This window comes from Ischnura elegans, assembly GCF_921293095.1.
Source record: "Ischnura elegans chromosome 13 unlocalized genomic scaffold, ioIscEleg1.1 SUPER_13_unloc_2, whole genome shotgun sequence".
Lineage (NCBI taxonomy): Eukaryota > Metazoa > Arthropoda > Insecta > Odonata > Coenagrionidae > Ischnura > Ischnura elegans.
The window spans coordinates 3,575,544-3,596,060 of NW_025791658.1; the positions used below are offsets into that span (position 1 = coordinate 3,575,544).

General features: G+C 40.5%; 1 protein-coding gene across 1 annotated transcript in view; it reads left to right on the plus strand.

The window, feature by feature from the left end:
• LOC124172694 (zinc finger protein 16-like) overlaps window positions 1-19,952 on the plus strand; it is a 40,914-nt gene extending 20,962 nt beyond the window's left edge. The window contains exons 3-5 of the mRNA XM_046552155.1: window positions 455-577; window positions 9,193-9,324; window positions 17,969-19,952. Coding sequence (XP_046408111.1) covers window positions 455-577; window positions 9,193-9,324; window positions 17,969-19,585 — 1,872 coding nt within the window. The 3' untranslated portion in view covers window positions 19,586-19,952. The remainder of the gene's footprint in view (window positions 1-454; window positions 578-9,192; window positions 9,325-17,968) is intronic.
• The last annotated feature ends 565 nt before the right edge of the window (window positions 19,953-20,517 follow it).

Genomic DNA, 20,517 nt, shown 5'->3' on the forward strand with positions numbered 1-20,517 from the left:
TCGTGGAAATGTCTCCGATGCTCAAATTTGCTAAAACTGTAATCGCAATTAACAATATACACACCGTTTTACACGTTTTATAAACTGACAGTATTACCGCCCACAAAACGAACAACCTGCGACGCCTGCCACTTTGCCTTTTTTCTCGTGCGAAATTTAAAAGACGCGACGATATCGCGAAGCGAAGGGACGATAAACGAATCACGGTCGTAAAATTTTCGTGACGTTATCGCGAAATGACGTTAAACGGGGTGACGTAGAACGAGGACTCACTGTATAGAGGTTTTACTGTATAAGCGTCAAGGGTCTATGCCGTTAAGTGGCACGGAGCAAAAAAAATATCGCGTTGTGCCTGTCAGAGCCATTGCACACGATGTATGGTTAAGATCTTAGTGTTAGTGTTTCATCTCTATTTTAATGGCCTTAAACCTGTTCATTTATCTCCATATTACAGTTGCATGTGAAGGATGAAATTGACCTGGTTAGTAGCTCTTGTGATGAAAGGGAGGACCTCGTGGACGATTCATTCCTTGGCACATCAAGTGAACCGCCTGAGCCTCCAGCTGCCAAGAAGTTGGTGAGTGTATTCTATATTAATAATAATTATCTTAACCCTTTTCGCTGTAATAGGGTGGTTTCCTATTATTTTTTTATTTTCTAAATCGAAAGATTATTACTCCTGGAGTACGTATTTCACGCTTTTAGATTTTTAAATGACAATATCTATTTTTCGCGATCAAATGAAAAGTGAAAAATTCCAAGCGCGCGAAAACGCGACGCGTAAGTAAGAATGAAGGGAAAAAGTCTGTGCGACGCATTTCTGGTTCCCCCTCCCGCCTGGTAGGTGACCTTGATCGAGGCTCTGAGCGCTGATAGGACGCAGGATGCTAATGGGTAGCTGAGTACCTTCCTGGCTGGTAGCGCATGGCTTAAAAAAGGTTTATTAATACCTTATCAAGCGAAGAAAACTTTCCGACCTTAGCCAGTTTTAATAGGTGATTATTAAGACATGTTTCCCTGAGCTCTGTGCCTCATGCATGCATTGGTAGCCTCTGACGATGCATAACTCCTATCCTCTCGTGTAGAAACTAGGTCCCTGTGACGTCATGCGGAGTGGAATCGCATGGGCGCCAATCTGGCCTTTTTCAAATGAGGATAAAATTTGACCCTTGCCATTCGTCTAAACCGGTATTTCAAAAACCAAATAATTTGTGTATTATGAATACACTAATGGTGGGTAACGAATCGCAATCAATGACTATCGTTTTCTTTGATGAAGGAAACTACCCTATTACGAGTCTAGCCCATCATGAACTTGCGATGCCAAACCATGCAATGACGAGTGTAGGTATCTCGTCATCGGATTTACATAATTTTAGCACTATTTTGAGGAACAGTATATAGTAATTTTGAAAGCTTAAAAATGTTAAAACATTCATAGCATACATGAATAATTCATATTTCATGAAACATGATGCATTGGAAGGATTGAAATGATTTTATTCGAGTAGCGATAGCTGTGTTCTCCATTTTTAATAATCACATTTTATTTCATGGTTCTACATTTTAAGTATACCGGGACTAGCCACGGTGATAACTTTACGGGAGTCACCCGCAATGCACAATTGTGCGAAAAATCCACAGAGAAAAAATAATTCGCCTTGACCGGGATTCGAACCCGGATCCCTCGATTTCCGGCCGAGTGCTTTAGCCAGTTAAGCTACCGAGGCGTCATTCTTCCCTGTGGAAATTTGTGGACTATACCGGACATGGTGGTATGGACTGCCGAGCATATTATGCGACGAGCAGTCCAAATCGTGTGCATGGCGCCACAGCCGGAGAGTAATGTGGATTTCTCTGTGGATTTTTCGCACAATTGTGCATTGCGGGTGACTCCCGTAAAGTTATCACCGTGGCTAGTCCCGGTATACTTAAATTCGTCAAGAGAGAACACCCCTTGTGTTCAAAGTTCGGGCTTTACTCTCCGGCTGTGGCGCCATGCGCACGATTTGGACTGCTCGTCGCATAATATGCTCGGCAGTCCATACCACCATGTCCGGTATAGTCCACAAATTTCCACAGGGAAGAATGACGCCTCGGTAGCTTAACTGGCTAAAGCACTCGGCCGGAAATCGAGGGATCCGGGTTCGAATCCCGGTCAAGGCGAATGATTTTTTCTTTGTGGATTTTTCGCACGGTTCTACATTTATTACAAATTATAAAATATGTTTTCATTACCTACCGTTTAAAAGACAACCACAGAAAAAATAAACGGAGAATAGGAGCGCAAAATTCGGAAAACTAATCGAAGTGGAAGGGGTTAATGTTTATTCCACATAGAGCAGACTCCTGATTATTCAGCTGAGGTTTATCCGTGTTGTGTATTATTATCCGTACATGATTTTCACTCTCGCTCAATTTTCCGTGATCTTTATAAAACATCAAAATCGGACCTAAAATCATCGGAATTACGGCATTAATGCTGGGATACACCGACCTTATTACTTACGTTAGAATCCCCTTCGTAAAACGGATACGATGGCACGCTAGCTGCATTCACAGTGGCACCGTGTTTCTGTTTTCCCTGGCCTGGCCGCTATAAAATGGCAAGTACATGCTGTATGTGGTTCTATTTCTTAAAAATAAAAAATAAAACTGTCGACGTAGGGGGTAGCCAGGTAATGACTCATGCAAGAACTATTTACATTCTATCTACTTCCACTTCCTTGTCTGTCTTCACCAATACAATAGGGTAGTTTCCTTCGTCAAAGAAAAGGGAAGGCATTGATTGCGATTTGTTACCCTACCATTAGTGTATTCATAATATACACATGATCTATCTTTTGCCTGCTCAAGCTCAAACTCAAAACATCATTGATATTTTTGCTCTGATCAAATAAATCACCTTGGTCATAGAGCCACACACCCTTTACAATAAAACACTTTGTAACAACCATAGGTTTCAGAAGTGATTTCTACACCTCTTGATAATACCATAGATATCTGATTTTTTATAATCCCAGATAGAGATTAGTTTGTCACATAAACAGGAACACTCATGGCTTTCGCCCAAAGTGACGTTGGTAATAGGGTAGTTTCCTTCATCAAAGAAAACGAAATGCATTGATTGCGATTCGTTACCCACCATTAGTGTGTTCATAATATACAAATTATTTGGTTTTAGGAATCCCAGTGTAGACGAATGGCGAAGGTCAACTTTAACTTCATTTGAAAAAATTCCAGATTGGCGCCCATGCGATGCCACTCCACGTGACATATCATCGGACCTAGTTTCTATACAAGTAGATAGGAGTTTTACATCGTTTGAGATTTCCAATGCATGCATGAGGCACAGAGCTCAGGGAAACATATCTTGATAATCACCTATTAAAATTGCCTATGGTCGGAAAGTGTCCGTCGTTTGATAGGGTATCAACTCTTTTACTGCCAGACCATTTCAGGTGGGATGTACGATGACTTCCAAGGCTATTTACCGGAATTTGCAACATTTCAGATTTAAAAATTTTTCTGCTATTTAATTGTATGTAAAACATCTAGATTTTTGCCCAATACTTAAGATATATTTATATCTTATAACCATACATAGATTATGAGGGTTTACTTAACTTACAGCCGTGGTAAAGGCTACAATCACGAAAAAAAGTAAAATAAGTCGGGCCGATAAATCCTCCCCTGGCAGTTTTCGCTCAACGAGCAAGGGCCGATTTAGTAGGCCCATCATCATCATTATCATCATTAGTCAACAATCCTAAGATTGGTTTGACGCAGCTCTCCATTTCTCTCTCCTATCCGCTAATCTCTTCATAGCTACATATTTATTCTCTTTTACATCCTTTATAACCTGTCCGATATAACTCATTCGGGGCCGTCCCTTGCCCTTTTTCCCTTCCACTTGTCCTTCAACGATTGTCTTCATCAGACCATCGTGCCTCAAAATGTGGCCAACTAAGTTGTCCCTTCTTCTGCTTAATGTTTTTAGGAGGCTTCTCTTTTCTCCTACTCTCCTTAGCACTTCATGGTTACTCACACGGTCAATCCATTTTATCTTCATCATTCTTTGGTAGCACCACATTTCTAATGCTTCCACTCTTGACTTCTCTGCTGCTGTCAACGTCCAAGCCTCGCCTCCATAGAGAAACATACTCCATATGTAGTATCTGATGAATTGTTTCCTTACTTCTATGCTGGTATTTTCAGCTGTAAGAAGATTCTTCTTTTTGTAGAAAGCCCTCTTCGCCTGCGCTATTCTACTGTGTATTTCTTTCTTGCTCCGTCCATCGCTGGTAATTCGGCTTCCCAGGTAAGAGAACTCGTTCGCCTCTTCAAGCTTATGCTTTCCTAGGTTGATGTTTGTTTTAGCCTCCTCTCTTTTACTGCAAACTAATATCTTAGTCTTCTTTTTGTTGATTTTCAGCTGATATCTGGCCATTGTCCTTTCCATGTTTGTCAACGTCTTCTTCAAATCCTTCTCTGTCTCGGCTATGACTGCTATGTCGTCAGCAAATCGCAGCATACTAATTTTTTCTCCGTGGATATTGACACCCGAAGCTTTCTGCTTGATTTCGTTGATGGCTTTCTCTACGTAGAGAAAGCCATCAGTAGGCCCGGTGGCACTTAAAGGGTTAATAGTCCTTATTTAAGCCAAACGCTGCCTGCTAGCAGGGTACTCTGATACCTGCTAGCAGCTTGCAACGTAGCGGCGGCTCATAGCCTTGCACATCACCAATATGTTCCCTCCAAGATAGATTCTCGGAACTCTGAGAATTCAAAATATTCATATTGTTCTCACTTATGGTGTATTGCAAGAAATTAGTGGTTTCTAGGCGCTTCATTTTAAGCCCATTTAGGGTAGATTAAGGACTGCAGGTTGGTTGGGAGTTTTTCATATGAAAAAATAAATACCTATATTGTTTTTCCATGAGAAAGTGTCGATTTTTCCATGCATTAATTGACTCATTACCTCTCAGCAAGCATTTCAGCATATCCATCTAATTGCCCGTCATGATTTACCTAATAAGGAACCACCCTGAAAGTAATAATAATTCTGCTAAATACTTGTATAGGTAGTTCTAAAAGATAAATACTATGTACTTTGGTTCTAATAAACTGTGTTCAGGGAAATGCTTAATTTTACACTAAACATTTGATCGGCTAACCAAAAATGTCTTTGCGAAATTCATTTCCTGTTTGCTGTACTTCTTTGCATTGCAATTGGTTTTCTCAGCGAATCATGGCAAAAAATATTCATAAAATTAAACCGACTTTTTTTTAATGGGGTGGTTTCCTATTATTTTTTTATTGCCTAAATCGAAAGATTATTACTCCTGGAGTACGTATTTCACGCTTTTAGATATTTAAATGATGATAACTACTTTTTCACGATTAAATGAAAATGAAAATTTTCAAGAGCCCGAAAACGCGACAGCTAAGTATGAATGCCGGGAAAACTCTGTGTGACATCGTTCTGGTTCCCGCTGCCGCAAGTGAGGTGACCTTGGGGTGAGGCTTTGAGCGCTGATACAACACAGGATGCTAGCAGGTAGCAGAGTACCCTGCTAGCTGGTAGCGCTTGGCTTAAATAAGGATTGTTAATACCTTATCAAACGAAGAAAACTTTCCGACCATAGGCAGTTTTAATAGGTGATTATTAAGACATGTTTCCCTGAGCTCTGTGCCTCATGCATGCATTGGTAATCTCGGACGATGTATAACTCCTATCTTCTCGTATAGAAACTAGGTCCCTGTGACGTCACGTGGAGTGGTATAGCGTGGGTGCCAATCTGACCTTTTTCAAAAGAGGATAAAATTGACCACTGCCATTCGTCTAAACCGGGATTTCTAAAACCAAATACAGTAAAACCCCGTATTTACGTTATCGGAATTTACGTTTTCCCGCAAATTGCAAGTTTTTTTCTGGGTCCCGTCATATTTCCTATCTCTCCAATGTAAATAGAACCCTGTATTTACGCCGTGTTTTTTTCGTTTTCCCGCCATGTGCATCACGACGTGCCGACTAAAAAAAATTTTTTGCGTAGTAAAACAATTAATCGCGCATATCAGCCCTTAAAACTGTCTTTTGGCTTCCTTTCGCGCATTTTTATTTAAAAATCTAAGAGAAAAAGACGTAATGAGAACTATTTTCGGGAAGAATTTGAATGTGGCGGGACAGAACGCCACTAACGTCGGAAAGTTGAACTACGTCATCTCGTTTTCTGCCAGCGGCGAAAAGATTCACGATATGAAAGTATGGTGTATTGAGCAATCGAGCTATGTATTAATTATAACGCAAGAACTCCTGAAGGAATGTTGACAATAATCATGTAGTCGATAATTTGATACGAGAGTTTGAAAGGAAACCAGACGTGATAAATGCCGGAACTATATAACTTGACCGACAACTGGGATCATTTGCGCTGGCTTCATTCAACAGTTGCGTAGCAATTATGGGTTAATTAAATACTTAAAAATCTTATTTAAACTTGAATTATCCCATTCAAATAGCAGTGTATCGCAAACTATTGTAACTTTAAAAAATTATGAAGTCCCATGACAGTTTGTACTACGCACTCGATCGCCGAGGAGTAGGTCAGATAAACGGACATTTTTATTTGACGAGAAAATGAAACGAGATAGTTGATTCCCACACCGGAACCCGCATCGATTCAAACGTTGGCGACTCGAATGTTGGGACTGGCATTCCGTTCGGATTCCCAGTCGCAACATACAATACCGTGGTGAAAAATCGCGATGCCATTGTAAAATATGCAAACCAGTGCGGACATTTATCAAAAAAGAGATTATATGTGAAGAATTCCAGGTGAGAAGAAATAGAACGAATTCTAAAAGAGTAGTTTTTAGGTGCAAGATCATCAAATGTCCCTGCAAATGGTGTCATCTAAAGGCCTGTTTGCATAGTACATTAACCCGTACATGTTAATGTTTAAATTATGAACACGAAAATGCACCGTGTATTCACCCAACTTGTGCGTATATGCACGAACAGAAAATAGAACCTGTTCAAATTTGGTTCATGCATTCATAGTCGGATTTAGGGGAAGGGGACGTGCCCCCCCAGATGCTTAAAAAAAAAGACAAAATTTGAATACGGTTATCATAGGAAGATCTATGGGGGAGGGGGGGGGGGGCAAGTGCCCTCCCATACGCTTAAAAATATGCAAGATTTTTAATACGGTCCGGTTATCATTGCGTTCGTTTTGTATAACGTGGTATCATTGTGCCCCCCCCCCACTCCAGATCAAAATCCTGGATACGGCATATTCCTTGTGCCCCCCAGAAAGAAATCCTGGATCCGCCCCTGATGGTCATCATTATGTTCACTTTGTTTTGTGTATTACTCAAGGAGGCTCAATCATTTAATTCAATAAGAATAACTTTGATATAAAAATAAAGAGAATTTTGTAAAGTCATTGTTAAATCTTGTTTTTAATCTCAATTAAGACAATATCTTTTGCCTGTCAGGCCCTCTGTGCCCCTCCCAGAAAAAAATCCTGGATCTGCCCCTGTCTACATTCATACATGTCCCGTTCTGGTCCACAAAAATCATTCATGCAAGCAGAAATTAACTCGTAAGTGTTAATGTATCGTGTAAACAGGCCCAAAGGCCCTTGAGAAAAAGTATTTCCCCACAAGATTGGGAATCGAAGATTCCACGGAATCTATAATGGTTGGTTGGACAGATTCAAAAATAGGTACAGTCTTGTATATAAGATGGTGAGTGGTGAAAGCAAAGATGTTAACATAGAGACAGCAACTCAGTGGAAGGAATCTGAATATATTAGAGTTCTGGAAGGTTACAGCCCAAAAGATGTTTTCAGTGGAGACAAAACAGGATTATTTTTTAACTTTTTGCTGCAAGCAAAAACACTGTGCTTCAGAGGGAAACAGTTTTATGGAATAATGCTTAGTGAACAATTATAAAATTAACATTTCCAAAGCCAGTATATGAATAAAAGTGAAAATTCTCTATTTCCCACTATTTGCATTTTCCCGCAATTTACACTTTTTTTCTTGGGTCCCTAGAAAAGTGTAAATAAGGGGTTTTACTGTAATTTGTATATTATGAATACACTAATGGTGGGTAACGAATCGCAATCAATGCCTTTCGTTTTCTTTGATGAAGAAAACTACCCGATTGTATTTTACCCAGTTTACCCTCTTGGATGTGCTTATTCCTTCATTTTTTTAGCCCTTAACCAGTGAAATGAAATATTTGTTGTGCAACCAGTGGCGTGTAGTCTGGGAGACTGCAATAAATCAAAGAAAATTCCATAAAAAAAGAGCAATGAGCAACATTGCAGAATGAATAGACAGGGTAGGATTAGAATACCTAAGGATTTGAAAAATAGTGTGTCATGTTCTCTCATAGGGTATTTTCCTTCATCAAAGAAAACAAAAGGCATTGATTGCGATTCGATACCCAACATAAGTGTATTCATAATATACAAATTATTTGGTTTTAGAAATCCCAGTATAGACGAATGTTAATGGTCATTTTTATCCCCATTTTAAAAAGGCATAGATTGGCGCCCATGCGATGCCACTCCACGTGACGTCACAGGGACCTAGTTTCTATACGAGTAGATAGGAGTTTTACATCGTCTGAGATTACCAATGCACGCATGAGGCACAGAGCTCAGGGATACATCTCTCAATAATCACACATTAAAAATACCTAAGTTCGGAAAGTTTCCTTCGTTTGTTAGGTGAATAATAATCCTTATTTAAGCCAATCGCTACATGCTAGCTGGGTACTCAGCTACCTGCTAGCATCCTGCGTCGTATCAGCGCTCAGAGCCTTGCCCCAAGGTAACCTCACTTGCGGCAGCGGGAACTAGAACGACGTCACACGGGAGTTTTCCCGGCATTCATACTTACCCGTCGCGTTTTCGCGAGCTTGAAAATTTTCACTTTTCATTTAATCGCAAAAAATTGATATCTTAATTAAAAAATTTAAAAGCAAGAAATGCATACTCCAGGAGTAATAATCTTTCGATTTAGGCAATAAAAAAATAATAGGAAACCACCCTATTGAGATTCCTGCCATTGCTTTTGCAGCTTGTTTTTTTGCTGTAAAATCAATAAGTTTATTAATTTTAAAGCTACGGATTCCTGTACTTCATAGCGAAGTATACGACATTCTTTTTTTTCCAGATTGTTGAGGCCAAGCCAGAGGAATCAGCTAAGTTGGTGTATGCAGAAGAGAAGATTGTGGGATGTGACTCCCTACATGACGTCAAAGGGACTGAAGCTTTCACTCGTATTATTACACCTACGGGGAATACGGTGAGATATATTTATATCTCTTCACGATAATCACCCAATTTTTCATATTGCAGATTATCCATGCATGAGTTTCACTGTCCTTCAATGTTTAATTTATTTATCATGTTTTATGTCCGCCCAACATATACATAGTTATATGGTGAACAGTAACTACAAAAAAAATTGAAAATAAATAAATTTGCCACAGCCACAAAAATAGTAACAATCATGATAATAAATGCTGAAAAATATTAACTAAATACTATCACAGTCGCGAAACATACTCTTAACATCTTTTACGAAGCAGGAGGAAGAGTTCTTGGGTTTCCAATTGGGTCCAGGGGTTTTTCTGCACCGACGTTTCGAAGGCCAAGTCTGCCATCGTCTTCAGGGTGAATGGATTAGCCAAGAAGTGTCCGTCTTATATACCTTCGCATTGGGTTCAGGTGGGCTCTGATTGGTCGACGGTCGGGCCAATGCGTGTCCTCTCCCCCTTCAGTTTTTTCAGGGCTGGTTTTGCACGCATTTCTCAGATGGAAGCCGGCGTCTCTGTTCATTTTTCTCTTCTCAAGTCTGATTTCCACTGCTTCCTTTACGACACGGTCCCAGTAATTGTTGGCATGGCATATTATTTCTGTGTCTTGAAATTTGATCTGGTGATCATTTTCTAAACTATGCTCGGCCACCACAGACTTTTTGGGGTAATACAGTCGGATGCATCTCTGGTGTTCCTTCAGCCGTTTTTCAATGGTGCGTCCAGTCTCCCCAATGTACACTTGGCCGCATTCACACGGAATGCGATAGACTCCCGATGCCTTCAATCCCAATTTGTCCTTGGTGGTTCCGAGAAGGGCCTTGAGTTTTCCTGGTGGTTTTCCTTTGAGTTTTTTATAAGACGGACACATCTTGGCTATTCCATTCACCCTGAAGACGATGTCGGACTTAGCCCTCGAAACGTCGGTGCAGAAAAACCCTTGGGCCCGGCTGGAAAACCGAGAACCCTTCCTCCAGTCTATTCGCCGGGAAAACCTTAGATCCTTTTTTATGAAGCAGTCTTTCTTTTGATACAAGTGAAGATCGTTGAAATTTTTGTCATATACTACACAAATCCTTCGTATTGGCATATGGGAACAATAATTTGTTTTAACCTTTGATCTGTAAAATGTTCTTTTCAACCGGCTATTAACATTTGGAACTATTATTTTTATTTCCTTCAGTAACTCGTAACATAGGCCCTTATTGATGACATCATGCCAAAACAGCAGATCGTTTATGGTTCTTCTATTTTGCAGGGTATGGAGACCAAACACTCTTCTCAAATCACTATAAGAAACATAATTTTCAAAAAGCAAATAATATAAAATATTTTACGGGATCATTATAAAAATAGACATACAAGAATTGCCATGAGAAAAAAATCCCCTGGGCCGGGAATCGGACCACAGACCTTTGGCTTTCCGGGCCACTGCACAGACCACTTAGCTATCCAGGTTCTTTAATTCCCATGGCAATATTACACATAATAATAGACGTCTTATGTAACAACACCAGGATTATCGTACTTTAATTCAAGGCTACACAAAGCTTATTATTTCTATAACCTCTCTTACTAAAACATAATTATTGCACACACCTGATTATCCGGGCTAATGATGGGGGAAGACGGCAGGGAGAATTACCGGAAAACACGGATTACCCAAACTTTCACTATAATATCTTGTAATGCCCAGTATTTTCATAAAACAAATAATGTATTATTATTAGAGATGGGTCGAATAGCAGATTTCTCAAACTCGAATATCGAATTCGAATGTTAAATCATTGCTCGAATATTCGAATACCTCGAATACTAGAATTGCGCAAAGCTATTAAACGTACGTTTTTCTTCTATTTCCCTTGATGAATGTATAAATAAAAAGGTATACAGTGGAACCTCGATCTATCGTTTTTCAAGGGGATGGACGAAAAAATGATGAATGCAGGAATGTTTGACTGGGTTGCCTATGCTGCAGGAAACCCAATATTTTGGCGATTATTTGTGAATTCCTTTAAAGGATTCAAACAGGAATTTAGCTGATTGATGGAATATTTTAATTTTATGGAAACAATTTGGGCATATAGTAGATTCAACTACCATCTCTTTCAAATATCCTGAGGGGACACACCACCTCGCGAAAAAATGATTGCATGGCATCTCGACTTTTACGCTGCTACGATGGATTTCTGTCTAATGTATATATTCTTATCTACCAAACGCCATTTCATCGGCAAGCCCATCTGATATTCGGCTTCATCCAACTTCCTATTTTCAACCGGTAGCTCGCTTTACCCTCACTCCTACTGTCAAGTGCTAGCAGACAATCCGAGGCGTTTTGCAAAATACACGCGCTTCTCCACCGGATTTTCTTCATTTATTTTCAGTCCATCTTTGGAAGTTATCACGAGATAAGCAGATGAATTCGTATTGCTAGCAGGTAGAAACCAAATCATCATCACTGGTCAACAATCCTAGGATTGGTTTGACGCAGCTCTCCAATCAGTTCTCCTATCAGCTTATCTTTTCACTCCTATGTATTTCTTCTCTTACACATCTCTCTTTACTTGTTCCATATATTTTGTTCGAGGTCTTCCTTTTCCATTCTTGCCTTCCACTTGCCCTTCGACGATTGTCTTCATCAGGCCATCATGTCTCAAGATGTGGCCTATAAGGTTGTTCCGTCTTCTTATTAAGGTTTTCATGAGGCTTCTCTTCTCACCTACCCTTCTTAGCACTTCCTCGTTACTAACTCGGTCGATCCAATATCTTGAGAAAATATCCCTTCGTCTGTGACTGTGACAATAGGGATTTATAGCATAACTCATAAATTGTAACTTGATTTATATTTTTGAAAAAAAATACCACATCAACTTCCGAGAAGCTCAGCGGCGAGGATATCGAGTTTTGCCAGAATGCTAAGTCTCCGTCGTATTTTGACGTTTATTTCCTAGTGTAAAATGCTTAAATAAAGTCAGAAATACGTCATGTTTGATCTTATTCTTTTTGAAATGACACGCACATAACTAATATTTTAATCCAATAAAGGTGTAATATCAATTGAAAGTCATTGTTGGACACATTTTGTGCTAATAGATGACTCATGCAGCGGTTGACCTCCAGAAATGGGGAACTTCGAAGCAGGTAGGCAGAAAAAGGTCAGTGGGGGAGAAAGAAGGAAGGGTGAAACACGATTCTGTTACTCTCCTGTGACTTGATATTTTCTTTTGAAGCTTTTGATTTATGGTCTTCGTAATACGAACCCTGCACGAGCTGGGGCCTTTCGTTTGATTTCGGAGAGGAGGAAAGCGTCGGAGGAGGGGCCGAGGGCTGATGAATGGAGGGGGTAGCGGATTTTGGGAATTGTGCTACGTAGTTACTATCCCATGGCACAGAGGTTCTCCTCATGGGGGGAATCGGGGATTTTCGGATTTTTTCACCCGATCATTTTTGGTTCCCCACGTCAAACTCTTTTTCCGCAGCTCTAATCCACAAATTTGATGTAGTTCGTCAACTTGCCAAAAACGGCATTGCATGCACTGAATGACTAAAGTTCTCTACATTTTTCTGAGTCAACTACCAACGACGTGCGTGCGACAGTGTATGATGCAAAATTCAAAGTACTCGACGTATTTGAGACGGTACCTTTAGCATTACTATTCGAGATCTCAAATAGTTTCTAGTATTCGAGGTATTCGCGGATACTATTCGCACATCTCTTATTATTACTTATGCTCTTTTCTGCTATTTAAGAGTGCTTCCCAGACTCATTGAGAGCTTTCTTTGCTAGATCACGATCTTTTTATCTCGAGTGCGATCTCGAAGCTTGGAAAACTAGGCACAGAGCTCCCATGAATGCAACTAGCGTGCAACCGCACCATCATGCAGCTGTGGTTCGAGGCTATCCACGCTGGCGAGTGTCTGGGTGTGGCTCAAACAATCTGTTCTTCCTTCGTCTCTTCCTCGACTTCCCCCATCACTTCGTGGATGACATTTTTGTTAACTTACGATTGGTTAACAGTTGAACTACCTTTTAAAATTAATAAAGAATTTTTTCTTGCCGCTTACTGTCCTTTTCAACGCTAGAGCAGACGGGTGGAAAGAGGTACAGTAGATTCCGGTTAATTGGGACATATAGGGACTTGTGCGCTTTGCCCCAATTAAGTGGCTGCCTCAATTAGGCGAACTATCCTGTATACGGGCAGAAACAAACGTTGAAATGATGGAAAGAAGACTAAAGAATGTTTATAATGCAACATAAGTTTATTAAACTATTAATTTGATTAATAAATCAGCGAGTTTAGTTAATTTATTATCAGTTTTAAGAATTATTACAATTACCGTATTTGCACGAATCTAAGACGAACACGATTCTAAGACGACCCCCCCTTTTTTGGAACTACGCTTGGGAAAAAAAAGTTTTCCTAATAACGATACGAATAAGCTATGAATGCGGGAATGTTTGGCTAGGTTGCCTATGTCCCAGGAAACGCAGGCTTTTTGGCGCGTAATTATGATTAGATTTTAGCGCGTAATATTTCTTACAGGAATATTTCCTCGCAGGGGCCATGGTCCGAAGACGAATAAAATTAAACTGGTGAAAATGAAACCTGACTTTATTAAACCCACACGGAAAACACCCCGTAGTTTGAAGTCAAGCCACCCTGGAAAGTAGGGAACCACTTGTACGAGGTGAAGTTCGGAACTGATGCTATTGCGTTCGGCGTACGCGACGGGAAATGATCAATGCGGGAACATTGGATCGGGATTCCGAGGTATAACTTTTCTTTTGAAAGCGGCATTGCAATGATTATTCTCTGCCATCGTAATACTCTGAAAGGCACGGTTAATCACAACTGAATCGAACTCTCTAATCAGCGGCAAATCATGTTGCCTTCTTACCGTTGCTCTGAGAAAAATGCAATGACTTTGTAGCAGTTTATTCCGCGACATTGAGGCTTTAACGTAACAATTTAGGTAAATTGTAACCAATCACGCGATCATTTTGTGAGTTGATCGAGCTACAACTTGAATGGAGCCGAACCAAAGGTAAAGCAGGTAATCTCGCGAATAAGGCCTAAGTGAACCCGGTGCGCCGCGGCGACTGATGAACACACACCGAATCTTTGCCTGCTGCCCAAAAATGAATTTTTTTTACTTGAACGCAAAATTAATTATGCTAAATTACTGTTCAGCTATTTTGACGTTGATTTTTCGTTGTATAGCTATCAGGTGGCAAACTCAGGTGACCATGATTTTTCCGACGTAAATTATGCAACCCGATTGACGTCGAGAATTTTGCACCCGATTGTAAGACGAACCCTCTTTTCTGCATGAGTTAGGAGGGAAAAAAACCTCGTCTTAGATTCGTGCAAATACGGTAAGTTAAAAATATACAGTAGATTCCGTTAAATAGGTCCACCGGTTACTTGGGGCAGCCGCTTAATTGGGGCAGATCTTGAAGAACAGAACCCAATAGAGGAATATCCCAGAGTATTCTCCGCTTATTTGGGACAGCATGCCGCTTTATTGGGCCATGAGTCGGCGACATAGACTCTATACTTGCGACGAAATTAAAATTTTTTGTTTTCAGAATACTATTTTTTATATTTTCCTCCTTTGATTTACTCTTATTTTTCACAAATGTTCCTATTCTTGCCCCATTTTGAAAGCTCTTGTTGTTATAGTATCCGTGTGGGGATAGGACTTTTCATCAATAGGACTTAGTAAAAGACATTCATTCAGCGTCGCCCGAGGCTGTGAAAAATATTTTCAACTAAATTGTTATAATTCTTAAAAATGATAATAAATTAATAAAACTCGCTGATTTATGGATCAAATCAATAGTTTAATAAACTTATGTTGCATTATAAACGTTCTTTAGTCTTCTTTCTATCATTTCAATGCTTGTTTATGTCCATATACAAGAGAGTTCGCCTAATTGGGGCAGCCGCTTTATTGGGGAAAAGTGCACAAGTCCCGATATGTCCCAATTAACCGGAATCTACTGTATTTCCATCAGAATCCGCTTCGTAAAACGTTAGGGATCACACGCTAGCTGCCTTCACGGGAGCACTTTGTCCTTGTTCTCCAAGCCTCGCAGTGCGCTACCACACTCCGTGATCACGGATACACATCTTGCAGCAGCTGCAGAAACCAGGCCTTACATGGAGCATTAATAATACGAGTACAACCATGTTATCGAAGCTAAAAAGATTGCGAACTGGCAAAGAAAGCTCTCATTGAGTCCGGGAAGCACTCTAAAATAACAATAAATAATAATCTTCTATATTATTTCTACTGTATAGATACCTTTTTCTCAACTTATACGCAACAAAACTCTACAAATGAGGTACCAAAATGCGCGGAATTTATCAGAGAACATGCAACGGCATATCTTACTTCTTAAATATTGCTATTGTTTCCTAAAATTGGTTTTTAAATAATTAAAAAAAAACTGTAAATATTCCTGACGTTAACGGCGCACAAACTGATACATTTGTTCATTTACAACAATATCTCGCATTCTTTAAATAACTTTTATCAAAATGCGGCTGATTCCACATTCAAGTCTCCTGTTGATACGTAAGTATGAGTCATCGTGTGCGTTTAACAGAGGATAGTGTAATTACTTCCAATGTTGTGTTTAAAGATGTCCTCTGACCTCAATTCGAACGTGAACATTCCAATTTAATTTGTACATTAGACCCTGCCTTTTTTTCTGCATTTAAAAATTTGAAACGCGCCTATCCATCTGTGGACCTGCATTGAAAAGAGCGGGGGAAGCCCGCTCATATATTGTTTGTTTTAGGTAAATTATGAACATTGCAAGGCGTTAAAGTGAAAGTTTGGGTTATCCGTGTTTTCTGATTATTCGTGCCGTCTCTCCCCATTATTAGCCCAGAGAATTAAGAGAGTACTGTACTTTCAATTTCACGCCATACACTGTCGCACACGTCGTTGGTAGTTGACTTGGTAACAATGTAGAGGACTCTAGCTATTGTACGCAAGTTGACAAACTGCATCAAATTCGCGCATAAGAGTGGTGAATAGATATCGCTCGACAGCTAACACTACTCGTATGCAATCATTTTATTTTGTCCAATACATCATATTTCATGAAATGTGAGTTCTTTATTTCGAGTTCCAATCAACGTCGACACAATCATAGTGTAAATGGGGTAGTACAGGAGTGAGCGCAACCACTTCCGTCGCTAGAACTGCAAATTTTCACGTTGATCGCTGACTCGGGATTTATAAGCGATTTTTCTACAGAAATTAATGAAAATTCCTGCGAGGAATGACAAAAATGGGTCACTTTGTTATGTTTGACGCGTAAAAAACTCGATAACTATTCGATATTTTTTCTACCATAGGTTGTACGAGGGAATATCTACTTCTTCGCGCTCTCATTCGAAAGTTAACGTAATCATTTGAAATACGGTTATCACTTATGTAATTCAAGACATACGTGACTCGGGGGACGCCTGTATTTTTAAGCATTTTTAAACTTTCAAAATATTCATATTTTTCACCTTTAATGGTGCTAAAATTTCAAAAATCTGATGATGAGCTATACTCGTCATTTCAGTGCAAAGGTAAATACATACACCAACGGATGAAGTTCGCCGTGAAAAAATATTTGACTTAGCCGGGATGTTAACCAGTTCCACCACTAAGGCCATCTTCTCAGAGCGAACTCCGGGATGGGTTTTACCGAACGAGATGTTGACGTCACAAGTCCACACTGTGGCACATGTGGCGAGGGTCGTGCTTACTAAGCCACTGTTTGGGGTGAACAACCCATATTTTGTCGCTAGTCGGCGACAGTGTATTTCAAAGCACTGCAGGAACAGGTGATTTTGTACGCAGTCACGTTAGCTGGGATTAGTCAAATATTTTTTCATGCAAGCTTCATCCGTTGGTGTAAATAACTTTGCACCCGAGCGCGTGACTGCGTGCAAAGTCACCTCTTCCCGCAGGGCTCAGTGCAAAGGGTTAAAAGCGTGCCACATGCATCGCACAAACCTTTTAGAGCAGTGGTTACCAAAGTGGGCGCTACTGCCCCTGGGGGGTGTTGCTGTAGTCTATGGGGGTGAAAAGTGCCAAGGGGATGGCAGGGAGGCACCGGAGGGCCCTGACAATGTGACAAATGCGAAGGTTCCGTAACCTTCCTTTTGCCTTTGTTTTCAAGCTTTGCTTCTAAAGTTTACTTCGTTTCCCACCTATGGAAGTAATTTAAACCTTGTGTTTTCTTATATTCTGAAGTAAGAACGGTTGAAAAATATTTCCAAGCCTTTCTTGCACGAGGGAAAAGTTTGAAGGGATTTAGTTTCATTTTGTCTAACGTTGGTACAACTTCACGACACAGAGAACTTAATTATTTATTAGTCATTTAATTAGTCATTGTTTTTAACTTAATCATAACAATGTTCCTGATTTGGTTAATTAGTATATGATTCTGATTATTATGTTAAAGATTCTGATTAGGAGGGCGTTGAGTATAGGTTTATGGATCTAAGTGGCTCAAAAAAGCTTGGGAAACACTGTTTTAGAGGCACTTGGGTAGCTACCCTTGTTAAAATATATTTAAGCTGACACCAAGTAATTATGTAATATTTTTCGTTACAGCTTGAAGACGGCGTGAAGACAGATGGTGCTCCTAGGAGAAGACGGAGAAGTTTGAACCCTGAAAAAGAAAGGGTCACTAAGGATAAGGTACACACGGATCATTCCTACAGTTTTGTTTGCAAAGTCAGCTCAGCTAGAAGAAAACTAACCTCATCAACGCTTCAAAACGATAATCAAGATAGAACAGTCAGTGAAAAGAGGGAAATCAGAGTTTATCCAGGCAAGTTGACCAAGAGGGTGAGCAAAATCATTGATCAAGTGGATTCAGGTAGTGGAGATGTGCTTGCAGGCTCATGTCATCAAGAAGAAACGTCAAACAGCGATGGTGCAGAATACGTGTGCGATTACTGTAGCGATAGATGCAAGGATAAAATTTCTCTAGCACTTCACATTGGAGGACATGTGTGGAACAAAAAATTACCAGCTCAGAGCTCGCCAAAGAAAGGTCCATCCCGGAGATCACCGTCGACGAAGAGTGGGAAGGATCGTGGTGGCGGAAAGCCCAGAGTACGTGGCGATGGTGTCGGAAAACTTTCGGGGAAGGGCGTACCGAGTGAGTTCGCAAAGAGTCGCGCGAAGAAGTCGCGCAGCGGTGAGGGTGCAGGCGACGGGACGCTTCACCCGACCGCAAACGCAGACGGGAGAGACGAGACCGAACACCGTTGTACCCTGTGCGACAAGGTTTACGCGAGCAAGGACGGACTGCGGCGCCACGTCAAACTGCACACCCGCCCGAAAGAGTTTAAATGCGAAGTCTGCGGCAGGGAATTCTTTTGGAACTGCGAACTGAGGAAGCACATGGATCTCCACGAAGGGCGAAAACCTTACGAGTGTTCGACCTGCGGCAAAACGTTCTCGTTGAGGCACCACCTGAACAACCACGTGACGACCCACACGGGAGTGAAGCCTTTCAAGTGCGACATATGCGACAAGCGCTTCAGCCTCAAGAACAATTTGAAGGTACACTCGATAACTCACACCGACCTCAGGCCGTACAAATGCGACATTTGTGGGAAGGGGTACAACAATTCGGGGAATTTGAAGAAGCACTTGGTGATACACACGAATTCGCGCCCCTACGAGTGTAAAGAGTGCGGGAAGCGGTTCAACAACGGCAGCACGCTCGCGTGTCACAGAGCCTTGCACGCGGGCGTGCGGTCCCATTGCTGCGAATTTTGCGGCAAGGCCTTTGTGCTACGGCAGCACCTCCGATCCCACATGGTCATACACAGCGACGTTAAACGGTTCATGTGCGAGGTGTGTGGCAAAGAATTCAAGCTCATGAGCTCTCTAAAGACGCATTCGATCCTCCATTCGGGCCTTAAACCCTTCACGTGCGACATCTGCGGCAACTCGTACAACAACAAGAGCAACCTCAAGAAACACAAGATAATTCATACCGGGGACAAGCAGCACGGGTGCGATTATTGTGGGGTGAAGTTTTACGACAAGGGGAACTTGAAGAAACACGTGTCACTTCACAAGGGGGTGGGACAATTTCATTGCGAACTGTGCGGGAAACGTTTCAGGAGACGGAGCCAGCTGAAGAGCCATGCTACCACCACGTGTGATAAGGTGTTGGCGACGGTGAATCTGATGGATTTGATGAACAGCTGAACAATAAATGTGGAAAATTCAATGACTCATTCTTTACTGTGTGGTATTCCATTATTGGTTTCTTGGATACTTCACTTTTACTTGTACAGTACGCTCCTTAAATCGAAACTTGAAGCCTTTACGTGGTGGAAGGGCTCCGTATTAATAATCAAAAACACTTTGTTACCTCCACAAAATTCACAGGGTTTCTATTTTATTACCGGTTTCGGCTTTTACACCATTTTCAATTACATAACCTGCGGCGATTATAATTTTCGGCATGAAAAAATTGCCAAGCATTCACACACTCATGGTTGTATCGATAAATTAAGACGATTTTAGTTTTAAGGTTTTCGCAGCGATTAGATGCACTATTATAATCCATTTTCGGGTGTACGTCTGCGTGCTTAATATTTGTCTCAACATTTCATTCCACTTACTGGGAACGTCGTCAGGAGAATGAAAATATAAACATCTATCGTACCGTTGGAAAAACTGGTCCATTGTTGTCAAGGTATATAAAAAAGTAAATAAAAATAAAATAAAAGCCAACTTCTTTAAAACATCTACTATAAAAAAGGAAGATGAAAAGTGGAATATTGTTATTAAATTTTCGAAATATATCTCTTCCACACATGGCTTAAATTATATCCATCATCCCTGTTAACACTAGGAGGACGGGAGTTTCGCGCTACCTATAAGGATGGCTAGGGATCATTTGACCCCTAAAATGTATTTTGGAATAAAACGCCTAATTTTCAACCAATATTCAGTTAAATGGTATTAATTGTTGAATCAATTCATTAAAAACACTATTTACCGTTATTAAATATTATTTCCATCGTCAAAAGTTAATAACAATTACTTTTAAAGAATCATGAATAAAAACCGTATGTAGTCGTTGATTATAAATCAAATAATGAAAATACATACACTCAATACAAAAGTTGCAC